Source organism: Apus apus, chromosome 2 (genome assembly GCF_020740795.1).
Source record: "Apus apus isolate bApuApu2 chromosome 2, bApuApu2.pri.cur, whole genome shotgun sequence".
NCBI lineage: Eukaryota > Metazoa > Chordata > Aves > Apodiformes > Apodidae > Apus > Apus apus.
In genome coordinates, this window is record NC_067283.1 from 5,259,192 (window position 1) to 5,276,362 (window position 17,171).

A 17,171-nucleotide genomic window follows, 5' to 3' on the forward strand; every position below is an offset into this window, starting at 1 on the left:
GGCTCTGATTGTGTTTCACCATTGCTGGCATACATGGCATAATACATGGGATAAGAGTGGAGAGAAAAGTGGGAGGGAGAAACTAGAACATGCAAGTTCTCCAGACATCAGAAGAGATACAGGAAGCCTAGGTTAAAACTGTCCTTGTACCAGTCACACATTGTGGAGAAACTCCATCTTTGAGAAACTCTGAACCTTGTGCTTTCAAACAATTCCACTTTAGGCAGAGAGGGGAGAATGGACTTTTGAGGGGAAGGACAGGGAATGTGAGAGCTTGACAACTTTAATTCTTAGCAATGTCACCCGAAAGTGTAGCATATAGGTCAGATAGGCAGGCATAGCAAAGTCAGGAAAGAGCTTTGACTTGTGTTAAGAAGAGAAAAGTGGCCAACTCAAATAATTACAGAGCCACTTGGAACATGTCTTGTGGTTTGCTGGAGTGAAGCACTGCACTTTGCCAGGCTCCTGAATGATGGCACCTCTTTATAAAAGACAACAACGTTCATATTTGTTGGTGGGGAGAGGCAGTCACTGTTGGAGAGGACTGAGCTGCCATCACCCTTTGGCAGACTTGAGAGGAAGACACTTGGCAGTGTTGGTCAGAAAAATAAGTCTTAGGCTTCCTCCTTCCTAGAAATGTTTCATTATTTTTGTTTCAAAGAATGCAGAAAGATACTGCTTCACTGCAGTCAGCTCGTGGTCCTGTTCACAAAACTGTTAAAGACAGCACACTAGTCATGAAATAAAAGTAGTGAAGTTGGGGTCTGATATACTCTTGGCTGCATTAAAAGTAGCTTTGATACTTAAATCAAGCCTCTTCAAATCTCTTGAAAGAGGGCCAGTGTTTAATCCCTGAATTTTATGCAGCAGTTGAAACACCAGCAGCAGTGAAGGGTCAGGACTCAGAGTGGTAAAGTGAAGTAGCAGTGTTAGTCTCAGTGAAAGTGGTTTGATTTGCACTAGCAGAGCATCTTGCTTCCTGCCACTAGTGCTCAATAGCTTATTTGTTGGTAGCTTGTCCTAAAGTGAACTTCATACCTTTGTGTCAGTGTATTTTTTTTTTATAGCTCTTCTTTGTCAACATGTTCTTCTCTAGAGCTCTTTGTATCTGTGTGTTATTCTTTATAGCTCTCTTCTGGTTCTTGTAGCTCGTTGGTTACTGTTTTGCAGACTCTGGGTTTCTCTATGAACCCTTGTTTGTTTTCACTGACCTGGTAAAGCTTTCAGCTTCAACAAAACCCAGGTTGTGATCAGAAGCCCTTAGCTGCATTGCTGGCAAAAAAGAACCAACAAATGGAGTAAAATTGGTATTTTACTAAGTTATTAAGCAAAAGGTTATTTTTTTCTTTCACCAAAAAGCATGTGATCTAGGTGAAAAAGCTTGGTTAAGACTTCTAGGCTTGAATTACCAGCCTAGCAATGTGTCTGTCTTGTTGCTGCAGATTTAAAATCCCTGCCTCAGCCTGTGCAGTACAGATGACTTGTGCAGTAGAAGAGTAACCAACCCTGCATTTGTTTGTTTTTTTTTTTTTTGCTAGAGGTTGATTGGAAACCACCTGGATCTTTCCTATTGGAAATCTGCTGCCCAACACAAAATGCTTTGCTTACACGTTCCAGCAATTAGAAGTAATTTAGAAGTGAAAACAGGCAGCTATAAAATTACTGCTAGATGCTCTTAAAACCTTTGAATAAAAATACACCAACTAGGAGTATATGCCAATCTGCCAATTAAATGATTGCCTAGGTACTTTTCATAATTGTATCAGGTTTTAAAAACAGATGTGTGGGGCAGGGATTAAAAAACAGGAGGTCTTGAAGCTGAATGCCCAAACTGCTAAAGTTTTGATGCAAAGCAAGCAGTCTTTTTACATTTAGCACTTCTTTTGAAGTCTCCAGCCATTTTGGCATTTCCCAAAGTTGTGTAGATTTTTTTTTTTTTGAGACACTTTTAGAGAGAACCTCCCAGGTTACTATTTAAGCCTGAAGTTCTCCAGTTTCATTACTCTGTCATCTTTTTCACTGTGGTGTCATGATTCCAATGCTGAGTTAAACTTTTATTTGCATTTATAGTTGATTGAGGTTATCTCTGGTTTTAAAACCAGATATAAAGGAAGTGATAATCTGTTTTAAAATGATCTAATCCTATTGCAGGCCCCACCTGCCCCTGCTGCGGCTCCGGTACAGGAAGATACAAAAGTCCCTATCAGCCTTGTACTAAGGTTAAGGTAAGCACACCAAACTGACCTGTTCTATCAAAGTGAGCCTTTCTTGAGAAGGACACTGGCAGATTTCTGTGGTGCATCTTGTCATCTGCCTTTTCATTAAAAAGTTGGGGGTTATATGGTATTTGGCAGCTTGGATTTCATCCATTCTTCCGAAACTGGGACCCAGGAAAGTGGTTAATCTCATATCCACTTCTTGAGTTCACCAAGAGCTGTAGATTGAGAGAGGTTTTGATATTTGTCTAAATATCCCTAAATTCTAACAGTGTGGGAAGGAGGAATTAGCTGGGTTCTCTGAAGGGGATCAAGGATCCAAGGTTCTGGCTTTGGGCTGGACCATCAGTTCATGAATTCAGACTTCAACCAGTTCTGAGAATGAAGAGCTTTTACCCAGTTCAAGGCATGGATTCTGGTCTGTGTCCCTAGAAATAGGCAGAAGAGGGAGTATAAGCTCATTCTACTGTCATCAATGACATTTCTCATTTGAGGAACCTGCCTCTCATCTCTGTAGGCATCTTGGTTGCTGATAGACATGGGACTGGGACTTCCGAGCATTGCCTCCCAGTCATTTCTGGACAGCTGCACAATGTGTGTGCATTTGCAGTCAGTCAGTGCTTCCTTCCTCTGAAAGATATGTTCCAAGGATGTATCTGCTGACAGATAGGAGTTCTGGGACAGTGGAACAACGTGGCCTTATACCAGAGGTGGCATTCATTTCTCCTGGGCTTCAGCCCTCTCAGGCTCTGTCAGGTTGAGAGGCAGACTGTGCAGAGAGCCCTGCTTCCAGACACACACACACCCAAGTAATTAGTTTCTGCCCTCTGAGGGGAAAGGGTGCAACAAATTCAATTCACCAATTATTCAGTGACAGCACTTTCTTTTGGGCACCCATCAGTGCAATGAAATGGTCCCTTCTAAGTAAAATTCTCTTCTTTCCACAGGAATTCGAAAAAAGAGCTCAATGATATTCGCTTTGAATTTACCCCAGGGAGAGGTGAGCTGGGGGGAAATTCCAGTGTGTGAAGATGGCTTTGGTGATGGGAAACTTGTGTTTGGTGCTGTGCACTTGTGTGTATGGTGACTCTGTAGGAATGTCTGTCCAAAGTGTCTTTCTAAAGGAATCTCTAGAGCTTGCCTTAGGTTGGGCTGATTGCTAATGCTTGGGGCACTGCTGTTGAGAAAACCCTTCTTGAAAAACTGTCATGGATATGACCAAAGTGCAGCTCTTTGAATTCCAGCTCAGGGCTGTCTGACTGCACCTGGTGTACACCCCCAATATCTCTCTTGTGTAAACAACACTTATGCTGCTTGGTTTGTACAAGCTCCTCTAGATTTCTATGTGATGACTGCATCAGCTGGACAATTTGTTATGTGGTGACTGGCTCTTGGGTTTTTCCCCAACAGATACTGCTGATGGTGTGTCTCAAGAACTCATTTCAGCAGGTCTTGTTGATGGCAGAGATCTGGTAATAGGTAATTACATAATTTTTTCTACTCTACCCATTTCAGTAATTTTTTTTTATATGTCAAAGATAACCTGATTAGTGGGTGCTGGGTGAGTTTTCTGTGGCCTTGGTTCTCTACCCTAACAGCTCTACAAAACTGCTGTTACTTCTGGTGGCAGTTCTGTGCCAGTACAGTTAGGCAAGCCCCAGTCCACAATAACATGATCTAGTTGGAACCATTATGAAGCAAATGCTCCTTGTAATGCAAAATGAGGGCTAACCAATGCATTAGCTAAAACATTCTCATCTGACACAAATTGCTGCCCAAGCCTGTACTGCTCATGGGTCCTGTGCAAGAGAGGTCTGGGACTGGAATCAGCCAGGCTTTGTTGTTTGAAGCTTATTGCTACTAATCCCAGCACTTCCAGGAAAAAATAACTACCTCTGAAAAAGAAGCATAGTAACAAATTACTATGCATTTTCACAGTTTAAAGCTCTAGATTTAAGTAGATTTAGTCTGAGACCTACACTTTTTTTATCATTTAAAAAAGTTCGAAGTTGCTGAGTGATAGAAAGAGGCCTAATGAGTTTGGGATGTTTTTCTCTAGCCTGTCCTAATATTTGCCCGTTTTCTTTGTTGTGTGTATGTGATTTCAGTTGCAGCTAATTTGCAGAAAATTGTGGAAGAGCCCCAAGCAAACAGATCCGTCACTTTCAAACTGGTATTTATTCCTGTTCCCTAATTGAACGAGTTGTCACTTGCAAAGAGAAGGCATTGCATATAGATGCCTCTGATGTCTCCTGTAGGCATCTAATGTATGCACTCCAAATCCTCCCTTCTTTCCTAAAGCTTCCTGCTGGTTTCCTAACAGCAGGCAAGGCAGGTTCCCTGCTTGTGTCCCCTGAGCAGCACCTGGGTTAAAGAACTGTGTGAGATGATGTGCTAACACAGACATGCCCTTAACCTGCCTAATAAGAATATCAAAATGTTACAAGAGGGTATTTTCTGGGCTTGGAATGTACACTTGCCCAGAGAGGGCAGAAATGCTTCAGGGCAGGTAAGTGGGCTAAGAAATGCCTCAGCCTCCTTTCTTGGAGGAAGAGAATGGGGAGGGTCCAGATATATTGTTTCTGAGGAGAAAATAGAGATGAGAAAAAAAACAGCAGAGGCAAAAGTAAGGATAGGCTAGGAGAGGAGGAGGAACAACAGATGAATCCTTCAGAGATGGTGAAATTCAGAGGTAGTTATAGTGGCAAGGCAAAGGTCTAACCAGTTTATTGGTAGCGAAGCAGTAAGTGCCGTTGGTTTTGGACTCTTTCTGTAAGGAGTTACCACTTGTTCTGACCCAGTTAGTGCATGTAGCCCTAGTCAGAGCAGATGTTGGCAAAACTTCAGTCCCAGCCCTTCCTAGCTTCAAAAAAAAAAAAAAGGCAAAAAGAAACAAAAGCGCTCAATTTCAACTTTGGGTAGTGCCAGCTGCTGGACACAGTGCAGAGCTGCCCTGTGCCTGCTCCCTCTCCAGGCCATGGTTGATACACCTGGTTGTGATGAGCAGTGTGGTACATGTTGAGGGCAGAGCAGTGTGTTGCTATGTGGATTCTGTTCCTTGTGTTGCAGGCATCTGGTGTGGAAGGCTCAGATATTCCTGATGATGGCAAACTGATAGGATTTGCACAGCTCAGCATCAGCTAAACAATGGTCCCAGGAGATGTTTCCCAACTGAGAACCCACATGTGCATATTCGTAATGCTTCTGTTACCCTAAAAAAAACCCAACAAACAACCACTACTGCCAAAGAATTGAACTACAGCCCCCTTCCTAGAAGCTTTAACATTTTCCTTCATAGGATCACAAACCTTCCTGAAATTATGGATGGCGTTTACACCTTTTGTAAACAACTCTCATGTTTTTGTATCTGTCATCTCAAACATGCAGACCCAACACATCATTGCCTGCATGTTAATTTTATTATTGCCTTACTTTAAAGAAAAAAAATACTACTGAGTACGAAGCAGGGGGTTCCACTGCTCTGATCTTGCCTAAATGTTTGCTTACATGTGGTTTCATTTTTTTTTTTCACTTGCTATTTTTGCACAAGTTTTAATACTGAATGGATCTTTTTTTTTTTTTTGCTCTTTACCTGCTTCTCCTTCTATCTGAAACACCATGTACATGTTGTTTGGGTCACCTGGAGTGCTGAGAAATCTGCTTCTCTTCGGCTGTGTTTTTTAAAACTGCTGGTGTGAATGCTTGCACCTGAGATAGCAAGCCAAGTCTTAACCCACGGGAGGGAGAGCTGCCTTCCCTTTGTGTTTGTGTTTTTTGAGAAGTTCCTTGACTCTGAGGTGGTAGAAGTCAGCTTTCCTTTGTAAACTGCCTTAATTTTATTTTATTTTTTTTACCATTTTGGTTCTCTCCACATGAGTGCCAGGCATGGCATGAGGGCTGAACCTTTTAATTTACGTTAAGCAGTCCTTCCTCAAAAGGTCTTTCATGCTGCATCTTAGATGTAGTCTGTTCTTGAAGCAGACCCGTGAGGCATTGCTGCCTGGAAACTGGTCTTTGAGATGACCTGCAGGACGTTCACAGTCGGAGGGAGAGGAGCTCTGTCTCACTCTGCGTTTGGCAAAGACGCCCTTCAGACCTGAAACCCAGTCTGTTCTGCCCGGCTGTGCGAGTCCTCCCGACGTCTTTCCCAGCCCTCTGCAAACTGGTACCCGTGGAACCCTCCCTCTGGTGTTTTACAGCAATAACCAGCTGCCAGCAGAGCGGTGGGCCTGGGCAGGCGGGCGCCGGGCCGTGTCCCCCCTGCCCTGCTGGCCTGGGGCCTCTGCCTGTGGTCAGGATGTCACTGAAACCCTGTCACACACCTCTGTAGCTTTCAGTTCTGTGGGGTTGCATTGGAGTTTCTACATGAATCATTATCAATTATACTCTGCGTTTGGTAAGAGACACTCGTCCTGCAATGTGTGAGTAATAAATGGTGTTGATTTCTTTCTTTCCCTCTTCCCCCCTCCTGTTTCACAGTTGGCCTTTGTCACTGCTATTGGCTCTGGAGTGTTTTCCACACAGAAATTGTGAGCCTGTAATTTAACACACAGATGGAAACGTGTTTGGTTTCCATCAGCCACAAACAATGCAGAAACAGAGTGTTAGAGTGGAATGACTGGGTTCAATTAGGACTTTTTTTTTTATTTCCAAGTCTTCTGATGAACAATCTGTATTTATATATTGATCTCGATGAGCAGCTGTGGAAGCTTCCTGAATTGTGCATGTTCTTTTTATACCGCCCTTGTTGCTTTTAGCCTCTAGGTGGATATTGGATATGTCCCCATGGGCTGTTTGCAGCCCCGTGGCTGATGAGTGTGAAGGGGAGGGAGAGGAGAGAGAGAGAGTTTGGGATCAAGAGTGTCCCGGGGTGCTGAGCAGATGCTCTGAAGAGCCCAGAAAGCGAGTGCCCATTACCAGGGAGTTGGTGGTGGCTGGGTTTGGCCAAGTGTGCCTTTGCATGTGGCACCTCTGGCACTTCCTCTTGTTGTCTGACGCAAAGCACTCCCTCTGGCTTCCTCCATCAAGCTTTTTGGCTTGGGAAGAGCAAGCTGCCATCCTGGTTTAAGTGTCACCCTGTGGTTGATAGGGATGTATTGGAAACCCTTTAGCATACGGAGACAAGGTAGTCTTGGTGCAGTATTATTTCGCCTCTGTCTGCGTGCCATGGGGACCTCCTTGTTCGTTTGTGTACTGGTGCTGAGAAAGGTAGGACTCAAACTGCTCAAATGGAACAATGCAGCATCTATTTATTAAGTTATTCCCCACCTTCCCAAAGCCAGGACTTAGAGAGCTTGAACTCACACTATTCCAAGGCTCCTTAGTTCCTTAAGGGAGAAAACAAGTAAGGAAGAAATGGATGTTTTTTTGCTCTGTAGATCTCCAGATGTTTTTGGGTAGGGATCCAAAATATTTACTTGGGCTATTACAGTGCTAGACAACTGTCTTTTCAGATGTTGTTCCAGTAAGTGCCAATGCTGTTCATAATTGTTTTCCAGTGTCATTAAGAATTTGGTTTTTGTGCAAATTTCTCATCTGAACCTGGAAGCAGGTGGTAATTTTTAGTTCCTACTTTTAAGGACAATACTCTGTTAATGAAAACGGATCCTCTTCACAACTTTGGTGTATTGTAGATTATAATGAAAGATGTAAAATATTCAGGCTTTTTTCCTTTTTTGGACTTTGTATTTTACTGCATGTCTCTAATTTTTAATCAATAAAGAACAAATTGTCCATTGCCGTGTGTTTGGTGTCTGTGGTTTACATGTCATTGGGTTGGATTGTGTGTCTCAGGGAAGGGTTTTGTCTGAGTGGTGTCTGCAGCCCTTGGGGCATTTCTGTTTGGGATGGAGGTGAGGAAGAGGTGGGGATGCTCTGCAGAAGCTGTGAGCAGAAAATGGAGCCAGGGTGGCACTTGAGGTTATACTCTGAGGACTTGGCTCCAGCTGAAAAGTTTGCTCTAAGCAAAACGTCTCATACTGCTCATGCCTCTGGGTCTCCCTACCCTTCCTGCATAAGGGATAGACTGAAGGGAGCTGGATTCATGTTCTCAGATGTTCATTTTAAGGCATGAAGGTGTTTGAGATGAGATTTACCAAACCTGCCTCAAGTGGTGTTGCCTTGTGTCAGGTTTCCCCCATCCCTGTACGCCTTCCCCATATTAGCCCCCACCAGCCTCCAGGGTGGCCAGAACTGATGGGAAGGGTGGTCATCGGGTGTGTGGTTGCACTGGGAAGCTGTAAAGGATGAAGGAAATAACAATCACAAATAGTTTGGGTTGGAAGGGACCTTAAGGTTCATCTAGTTTCACCCCCTCTGCATGGGCAGGGACACCTCCCAGTAAACCAGATTGCTCCAAGCCCTATCCAACCTGTTGTTGAGCACTTTCAGGGATGGGGCAGCCACAACTCCTCTGGACAACCTGTTCCAATGTCTCACCACCCTCATAATGAAGAACTTTTTCCTAATATCTAACCTAAATCTCCCCTTTTCCAGCTTAAAACCATTCCCCCTTGTCTTCTTGCTACAAGCCCTGGTAAAAAGTTCCTCCCCAGCGTTCCTGTAGGTCCCCTTGCCTGGGACTGCAGACAACTGGCCATGCTTTCTCATCTCCAGCTCTACCCAGCCATCAGCATAACTCCCTTTATTCCCCTGGACTTTTCCCAGCTCTGCACCAGGCTGAGCTGTCTCGGTCCCTGTGAACCTTGCTTTCCTAAGTGGAAAAAGCAGGTCAACAAAGGCAGGTCTCAGCAGGTCAACAAACGCAGCGCTTGCTTTGGAGAAGAGTCTTCTCCCCTGTCAGTGCCACCCAGGTGGCCCAGGTTGCGTAAAAGCAGGGTCCTTCTGCTCCAGCAGCAGAAGCCACCGTATGGTTGTGAGTGGCGCGGAGGTGATTAATGTGTTACGTGGTGTGCTTAGGAGGGGTAAAACATGAGGCCTCGTCTATCCTGACTTTACATATTTGTGGTGGCTGCCTCTGACTGCAGAGCTTATCTTAGGTTTAAACATTAATTCCAGCCCTCTGCAAAGCCTGTCCCAGCACTGCCCTGTTCCAGAAGAAGCCACCAATGTCAGGCGTCGGGGAAATCCTGAAAGCGGTTGGTGATTTTGGGCCATTTCAGAAGCGGCTGGTGCTGATCGCCGTGGTTCCATGCCTCAGCGTGGCTTTCCAACAGTTTTGCCAGCTTTTTATGGTGCCAAATGTGCCTCACCACTGTGACACCAGCTGGATCCGTGCCGTGGGGCCCAACCTGACGGAGGAAGAGCAGCTGAACCTCACGCTGCCCCGGGACGCGGACGGGGCGTACGAGCGCTGCTCCAGATACTCGCCGGTGGGCTGGGACCTGGGCTCCATCCTGGCGTACGGCCTGAACGCCACGGAGAGCTGCAGAGATGGCTGGGTGTACCCCTCAGCACAGCCCCCCTCCCTGCTCACTGAGGTCTGTAACCACCTTCTGGTGGGGTGGGGAGGTGGGAGGGGTGGGACACCCGAGCGACCGCCCGGCTCTGCAGTTCAGTGGCAGCCGTTGTGCCAAGGGGCTGGGTTGAGATCCACCTCAGGTGTCTTTTGGGGAGCTTGGCTCCACCACCCAACCACCCCGGTGTGGTCCTGGAAGGGCTGCCTGCAAGCAGGCTGCAATATAGACACCAGCAGGGCTGCAGGCAGAGCCAGCCGAGAGATGAATCCCTCTTGGTGGGACCTTTTTGGTCTCCCTGCCCCAGCTGCCTATCTGCAGACTGCAGGTAACCTTCCAACTTGTCCCCGGGCACAGCTGTGTGCTTTGGACACCCCGGGCAGGGGGATGAGGCAGGGATCAGCTCTTGACTTCTACTCCCTCTCATGGTGGGAAACTGCTAGGGTGAGCAGCTGTGAGGTCTGCTGCAGGGTCTTGTCATGGCCACTCTAGCTAAGGGTTGTTCCAAACAGCTCAAGTTCCTCATCACTCCTCACTCTGTGTGGAGCTACCAGGTTTCATGAAGAGAGCTTGCGATGATTGTCACCAGGAGCTCCAGCAACAGCAGCAATGCCCCAAAGAGCAGAGCTAAAACTTCTTCCACCACTTCCCAACCTCTCTCTATCTCCTGTACGTGCTCCCCCCTATGAGGCTCCTTCTATAGATACTTTCTGGATGCTGACACTTGCAGAACATCTCTAACAGAAACCACTTGGCCCAGGAATCAGTGCAACACTCATCCTTTTTCCTCTGGAAGGCAAGTCAGTCTAGGATAAAGCAATCTGCTGGGGTTTCTGCCCCACTGTAAGCAAAATTTGCCAAGCAGGAGTCTCCGGTGGAGCTACCTGGGCTGGGGGGGATCCCTGCAGGTCTCAGTGCTTGGGAGAGGGACACCACTGAGTGCCCCATGACTTTGTCTCACCACTAACTTGTGAGTGTTGTGCGCACCATGGAGACTTGTGCCCTTGGGGGGTGGGATGTCTGCTCCTAGGGGCTGGAGCAAAAGCTTGGGCATCCCACTCTTGAGTCCACCTTGGGCAGCCAGAAGGGCTGTCTACCCTCAGAAATCAGCTGGAGCCTGTTGAGAGTGAAAGCATCTATGTTTTCTTCCTATAGTTTGACCTGGTGTGTGACAGGAAGGACCTGCATGACATCTCCCAGTCTGTCTACATGCTGGGTCTGTTCCTAGGATCCGTCATCTTTGGGCCACTAAGTGACAGGTGAGGAGACACAGTCGCCCTGCCAGAGTCTGCACAAGCTGGTGGAGTGACAGGCTGCTCCCAGCCTCCCTGGGCACTGCACCCTGCACTTTCTGTCACCACTCCTCACTAACAAGGACCCTGACCAAAGTCCTCGGGTGCCATGAGGACATGACCACATGGGGTTGGAACGGAGAAGGGCAGAGCATATGTGCAGGGTCCTTCACATGTCAACCCAGAGCCTAGTCTGAGCCTCATCACCCTCCAGAAGGGGCAATGCAATCAGTGTGTGACCTGCAGGACTCCACCACATCTCCACAGAGTCTCACCGGGCACCAACTGTCTCTTCCCTCTTCCTTCTTCCTTCTCAGGATCGGCCGCCGGCCAGTCATTCTGATCTCCATCTTCCTCCAGGGCTTGTTTGGTGTGGGAACTGCCTTTGTGCCCCACTTCTATGTGTACATGGCCTTCAGATGTGTCGTGGGGGCTTCTGTGACAGGGATCACCATGACGTTACTGTCCTTAGGTGAGTAGGATGCCCTGAGGCAGGCAGATGTGACCTCTCAAGATACAACTGGAAAGGTCTGTAAAGAAATAAAAATTATCATGTACAACTTGAAAAACACCCCGGTGGGGACAGGTCTTGCTCTGCCACAGCCCTTTGGCACTTTGGCATCTCTCCAACCTGGGTGAGAGCCACAGGAATCATCTCTCCCACGCCAGTGCTCAGAGGAGGGCAATGGGACAGTCTGCCAGCTCCAGGAGGTCAGTGCAGGGAGAGAGCCCCATGGATCTGGGACATGATCTGGGCCCAGCTCTGCCCAGTGAGGGGCTCTGTGGATGCTGGCAGAAGAGAGGTTGTGTACCTGAGCTTCATGTCCTCTTGAGAGGACCAGGACAGCCTGAAGATAAGGAGAGGTGATGCATCTAATGAAATGATGGTGACTTACATGTGTGACTGATGCCAGAGCTCTGACTGCTGGCCTCCTAACCTCCTGGAGAGCCCTTCTCCAGGGGAAACACCCTGTAAGTATCAGGGGAAATGGTTTGCATGGGTGACTCTGAACCTTCATTCCTCTCCTCAGCTGCAGAGTGGATTGGTGTCTCCCAGAGGCCAAAGGCAGTGCTCATTTCTCACTGCTGCTTTGCCCTTGGAGAGATGATCTTGGCTGGATTGAGTTATGGGATCCGCCACTGGAGGCTGCTGCAGATTGCAGGGTCTGCTCCTATATTTGCCTTTTTCTTCTACATGCGGTAAGTTGGACGTGGACAGAGCTTCTTGCTCTGTCATGACTTGACAGCAGTGGGTGTGAGGGGTGGCCATGAGCAGGGACCAGCTCAGGAGCAGGCTGGGTCTTCCCCATTGAAGTGCAGATGCTGGAGGGGCTTCTGCAGAGCTCAGCACTTCTCCCTGGGGCGCTGGGCCCCCAAGACCAGCAGCTGCTTTGCTTCAGCTCTTCAAAAGTGCCCTTTGGGCCCTAAATGTAAGCCTGGCACAACTGACCTGAGGAGGAGCTTAGGCCCAGCCATCACATCTGATGCCCATTACTTGCTGGGACATGGTCGCAAGGAGCAGGGCTGTGGGAAACCTCAGCAGGTCACAGCACCACCTCCTGATTTCATCTCCTTGGCAGGGTGCTCCCAGAATCAGCTCGGTGGCTGGTGACAAAAGGCAGAGTAGAAGAAGCTAAGCAGCTCCTTCAGAAGGCAGCATCCACAAACAAGTGCACCATCCCAGCAGGACTCCTGGAGCAGGTACCTGGAGTGACAGGGGCAACTGCTTGTTATCTTCAGAGACTTCCCTGGGTTTGTAGCAGCCACTGAAGCTGAGGCCGTTGATCAACATCTTCCCATGCCCACTGGGGATGATTTGGGATGGACTGTGGGTGATTCCAGCTTCAGCTGCTTTGTACAGAGTCAGGGCAAGGTCTGTGTTGCAAGGGCAGGGGAGAGCACAGCTGCTGCTGAGGCTCAGCCTGGAACTTGCTGGAGTCCTCCTTGGAGGGGAAGAAAGGACCCACGTGCTTCCCTGGCTTTTCTTCAGGGAGGATCAGCATGAAGTCTCTTGAGCCTGTGGCTTTCCATGCATAAATGCCCAAACACAGGCCCCCCCCCCCAAGCCCCTGCCCTGGGGAAATGTTCACCCCAAGGAATCTCCTGGTCACCAAACTCCTGGGCCAGGCACCCAGAGCACGGGCACAGGACCCCAGCCCCACTGGGCCACCTTCCCTCCCAGAGCAGGCTGGGGTCACCAGCCTGTCCCACTGAGGCTTTCCTCTGCCTGCAGCTGGGAAAGGAGCTGCCCGTGGGTTTCCTTTGCCTGCTCTGACTCCTTGGCTTTCTACCTTTTGAAGCTGAAGCCCGAGATACAGAGCAAGCCTGGAAGTGTCCTGGATCTCTTTCGGAAGAAGCACCTCCGGAAGGTGACTCTAATCATGTCATGCACCTGGTAAGACACTTTCTGCTCCTCTCTGAACTTGCAGGTGAATAAAAGAAGGGACTGTCAACCTTTACTTTAAATTCACCTCGTGGTTTTTTGGGTGTCCTTGAGGGATCTTTCTGTCTCTGGCTACACAAGATGTTATGTGGCTTGTTCATGGCTAATAGACATGCTGAGTGTCACCCTGCCTGGCTTCCAGGTTTGCAGACAGCCTTGCCTACTATGGACTGAGTCTGAACGTGTCAAATTTTGGTCTGGACATCTACCTGACCCAGCTTGCCTTTGGAGCAGTGGAAATTCCATCCCGCATTGTTTGTATCTTCATTCTGCAGTGGTTTGGGAGGAAGAAAACCCAGGCTCTTCTCCTGCTGCTGAGTGGCCTGGTGTGTCTGGTCATCACTGGCATCCCTGAAGGTGAACAACCTCTTCCCATCCTGAGAGGACAACCTGTGGTACAGGGAGACATGGAGCCTCAACCTTTCCATTGCTGGGACAGGTCCTGTCCTCCCAACCAAGCTGACTCATACCTCTCAGGGCTTGTGCTGACCCTGATGCCATGACCACAAGGCACTTGGTCAACTCCCCATGGCCCATTCTGGTCAGCAAGCCTTTGTGATGGGAGAGGGTAGAGCTGAGCCCAATAGGCCACCTATTAGCAGAGTTGTTCTCTAGGAGAATTAATATGTGGGGAGGTGAGATGATGGTTGCAAAGTGCAGTGGAGGTGGCCCCCAGGCCACAGCTGTTCCTCAGCCCACATTCAGGAATCGTTCATAGGTGACGGCTCCCTGAAGGTGACACAGTTGTCATTGTGCATCCCCAGCCTCCATCCCCAAAGAGTGCTGGACCCTCCCTTGTCCCACAGTGGCCTTCTCTCCTCCTCCCCTCAGACCAGCCTGTGGTGACCACCGTCCTGGCCATCATTGGCAAGTTCACCGCCTCGGCCGCCTTCTCCACCTCCTACGTCTACAGCGCAGAGCTCTTCCCCACGGTCCTCAGGTGAGGTCTCCCCACGCACTGGGGCTTCCCTTTGCCATGGCTGGTGTCAGTGGAGGGGAAAAAGCCCAGTTGTCTCCATGTCTGCCCTCGGTTCCATGGTGGCTCAGGGGGTCCAAGCCCTGCCCACACCTCCCGCTGCCCCTTGCTCCCCCAGGCAGACCGGCCTGGGAATGTGCTCGATGTCAGCGCGGGTGTCGGGGATCATGGCCCCCTTGATCCTTCTCCTGGACCAGTACCACCCAGTCATCCCCATGGCCATCTTCGGGAGCGTCTCCGTAGTGGTGGGGCTGCTGTGCTTCCTGCTGCCTGAGACCCGTGGCACTGAGCTGGCAGATGACATGGGGGACAGCCACCCCCCAGCTGAGGTGGGTTCCCTGCTGCCTTGCAGGCTGGGGCTGGGGGTTTCTTCAAGGGCTTACAAAGATGGGAGGGCAGGGAGAGGGGCTCACTCGCTGCAGAGGGAGGGGACGAGACCCCATAACAGTGCCCATGGTGGCCGTCGTCCCTTCATTCCCATCCTTGGAATGGAAGGGCTCCTGCAGTGGCCAGGGCTTCACCTGTCCTTCTGCCAGTGAAAGGCTGGTGCCTTGTAGGTGTGTCCTCTGACTTGTGGCCTTGTGTAGCCCCCAGCACCCCATTGCCCATGGGAGAGAGCGGAATTGTGCCCCGAAACTTCTCCCTTTGCTGGGAGAAGGGTCTTTTGTGGGGTCCCAGAGAGAGAGTGATGAATGGGAAGCCAGGTTGCTGAAGGCTGCGTGTCTCGGAAGGCTGTTGTCAGCTCCTGGTGGGTCTGGCTTGGCGTTTTAACTCTCTTCCCTCCCACTAGGTCCGTGAAAATGCCAACAGCAGTTCTGAGAAAGGGCACGTGAAAGGAAAAGATGGTGGCCAAGACAATGAATGCACAAAGACCACTTACTTCTAGCTGGGCCTGCACGTGGCTGTGGCAAAAGGCAACCCAGTGCTGTGAGGCAGTGAGGAGAGGCAGGGTCTCCATTTGTGGGCCACCACCACCTCTCCAGCCATCACTGCCAATCCCTGTTTTTCCTTTTCTTTGTTTGCCTTCCCCTATCTCCCTCTCTAGCTCATCCCTGGGCACTACATGCTGCCCCTGGTGTTCCACAAGCTCTTGTTGGAGAAAACCCGATGCTTTTCCACCTAAGGGACAAAAGAAAGAAATCAGAAACCAGGAAGGAGGCAACATTTTCTTTTTTTTTTCCTGTCCCATCTCCAGGAAGGTGAGGCTGTAAACTTCGTCCAAGTGAGACACCTGCTAGAGCACTGAACAGCCTCACCACAGGGTGCTGTGCTCAGTAAAGAGAAAGCCAGAGCAGTTGCAGCTCTGAAAACAAGCTCACATGTGCAAGAAGGAGTGATTTGCCTTGACTACCATCACCTTGCCACCCTCTCTTAAAAACACTCCTTTTATGTTTTGTTTTTTTAATTTTCAGTTTGAGACAGCTGAGGAAAAGAAAACAACAAAGATGTGATGACCAAAGCAGTGAGCAAGGATGTCTGACAGGCAGCAGGTTTTTTGTCTTGGTGTTGGTGGCTTTGAGTGAAAGCATGTCATGATGCTCTGTGCACAGAAAATTGGGCTGTGGTGTAGGACCATGTTAACCTGTCTGTTCCAGGAAGCTGAGAGACACGGTGGCAGCTGGTCTCTTAGAAGAAAGTGCAGGTCTTTCTGGGAACTATCAGGTCTGTTCTGTTCTCTTCTAGTCTGTTCCTTCCTGCTGTGCCCATTTCTGTCTTTAAACAATTTAGGACTATTTTTTTTTCCCTTGTATTATGAAGAAAAAAAACCCTATGTTTTTCCTGTTCTTCCCCTCCTATCATCTCCTGTCCCTCAAGATGAATTTCTTTTACCACTGGCTTGGAACAGATGAAGCTCAGAAGTTACTCATGGTGGTGTTCCAGCTCTGTCTGTACACAGCTCAAAGGGTATTTTCAGATAGTGTCAAGAAGCTTTTAAAGCAGACTTTGTTCTCTCTGTTGTCATGCCTGCATGTTTCCATGGATCAAAGTATGGATGTGCAGTTTGATGAAGACTGAGTTTTGGATAAAATCTGTGACATGTGACAATGCCCCACCAGGAGGGGCTGCCTGTGGTGCCATCTTCTCTCTGGCACTGCTCTTCTGAGGATTAGCTGTTGTGCTCCTGTTGGGTGGCCCTGAGGATAGAAGAGCTCAGTCCTTTGCCCAAGGACACACTTTCCTTGGCACAGCCTGGAGCTGCCTCCTTTGGGCTTCTATGGAAAATAAGGTGTTGGGGGTGAAGGCTGAGGGAAGAGCTTGGAGCAAAATGCTCAGTTATTGACTGAACCTCAGCTCCTTTGGAGAATTCTGCTCTAAGAGTTTCTGTTTCTGCTTGCTTCCTAAATAAAGGTGTCCAAGCACATCTGATGTACTTCTGCTTCCATCTCATTCATGCCTCCAGTAGGCCAAAGGTCCATGTCATCTGCTCTTCTCTAGGCCACTGCACCTGGTAGTTTGAAGACCAATGGTTGGTGCACTTTTGGCTGAAGAGCACCTGAATAGTTTGACTAATTCTGTTTTGCCCAGCTCAGCAAAACTGGGGGGGGGTCTCCAATGGGTTTGCTGGTGCTTAATGTTGCTGCTGCCTGGTCCACACGTGATCTTGCACTGTGCTAACAGAGCCCACAGCACAGAGCTGAGCTAGGTGTGGTGGGACAGTGTGTGAGAATGCAAGTAACTTTTGCAGGCATGCAATGGGATGCTTTGGGCTTTTTTGGAGTCCTCTGTAGCTTGGAAAGCCTTTCTTCTCTGTGGATCTCAACATATGGGTTCCACTTCCCCTGCCCTGGTAGTTTCCATCCATGGCTTACTTAGCTCCCATGGCCCTGG

At 48.8% G+C, this 17,171-nt stretch overlaps 2 protein-coding genes across 5 annotated transcripts in view; both read left to right on the top strand.

Annotated features, from left to right (window-relative positions):
• The window catches only part of OXSR1 (oxidative stress responsive kinase 1), a 92,225-nt gene extending 84,272 nt beyond the window's left edge, over positions 1-7,953 (top strand). For 2 of the 3 annotated variants that reach the window (XM_051612536.1, XM_051612538.1), the window contains 5 exons: positions 2,152-2,225; positions 3,164-3,216; positions 3,627-3,695; positions 4,325-4,389; positions 5,286-7,953. In XM_051612536.1, the coding sequence (XP_051468496.1) occupies positions 2,152-2,225; positions 3,164-3,216; positions 3,627-3,695; positions 4,325-4,389; positions 5,286-5,360 (336 nt within the window). In that variant the 3' untranslated portion in view covers positions 5,361-7,953. The remainder of the gene's footprint in view (positions 1-2,151; positions 2,226-3,163; positions 3,217-3,626; positions 3,696-4,324; positions 4,390-5,285) is intronic. The other variant, XM_051612537.1, reaches the window with a different exon arrangement.
• Positions 7,954-9,270: 1,317 nt separating this feature from the next.
• On the top strand, positions 9,271-16,713 carry LOC127381783 (solute carrier family 22 member 13-like). 2 transcript variants are annotated; one of them, XR_007888794.1, is made up of 11 exons: positions 9,271-9,655; positions 10,787-10,890; positions 11,241-11,395; positions 11,955-12,123; positions 12,504-12,624; positions 13,224-13,318; positions 13,509-13,723; positions 14,198-14,306; positions 14,461-14,671; positions 15,133-15,541; positions 15,755-16,713. XR_007888794.1 is itself a non-coding variant. In XM_051612535.1 (10 exons), the coding sequence occupies exons 1-10, from the start codon at positions 9,284-9,286 to the stop codon at positions 15,226-15,228; spliced, it is 1,647 nt and encodes a 548-aa protein (XP_051468495.1). In that variant the 5' UTR covers positions 9,271-9,283; the 3' UTR covers positions 15,229-16,713. The 2 variants fall into 2 exon arrangements, 1 of the variants encoding a protein (XP_051468495.1); XM_051612535.1 differs by having other exon boundaries at positions 15,133-16,713.
• Positions 16,714-17,171: the final 458 nt, after the last annotated feature.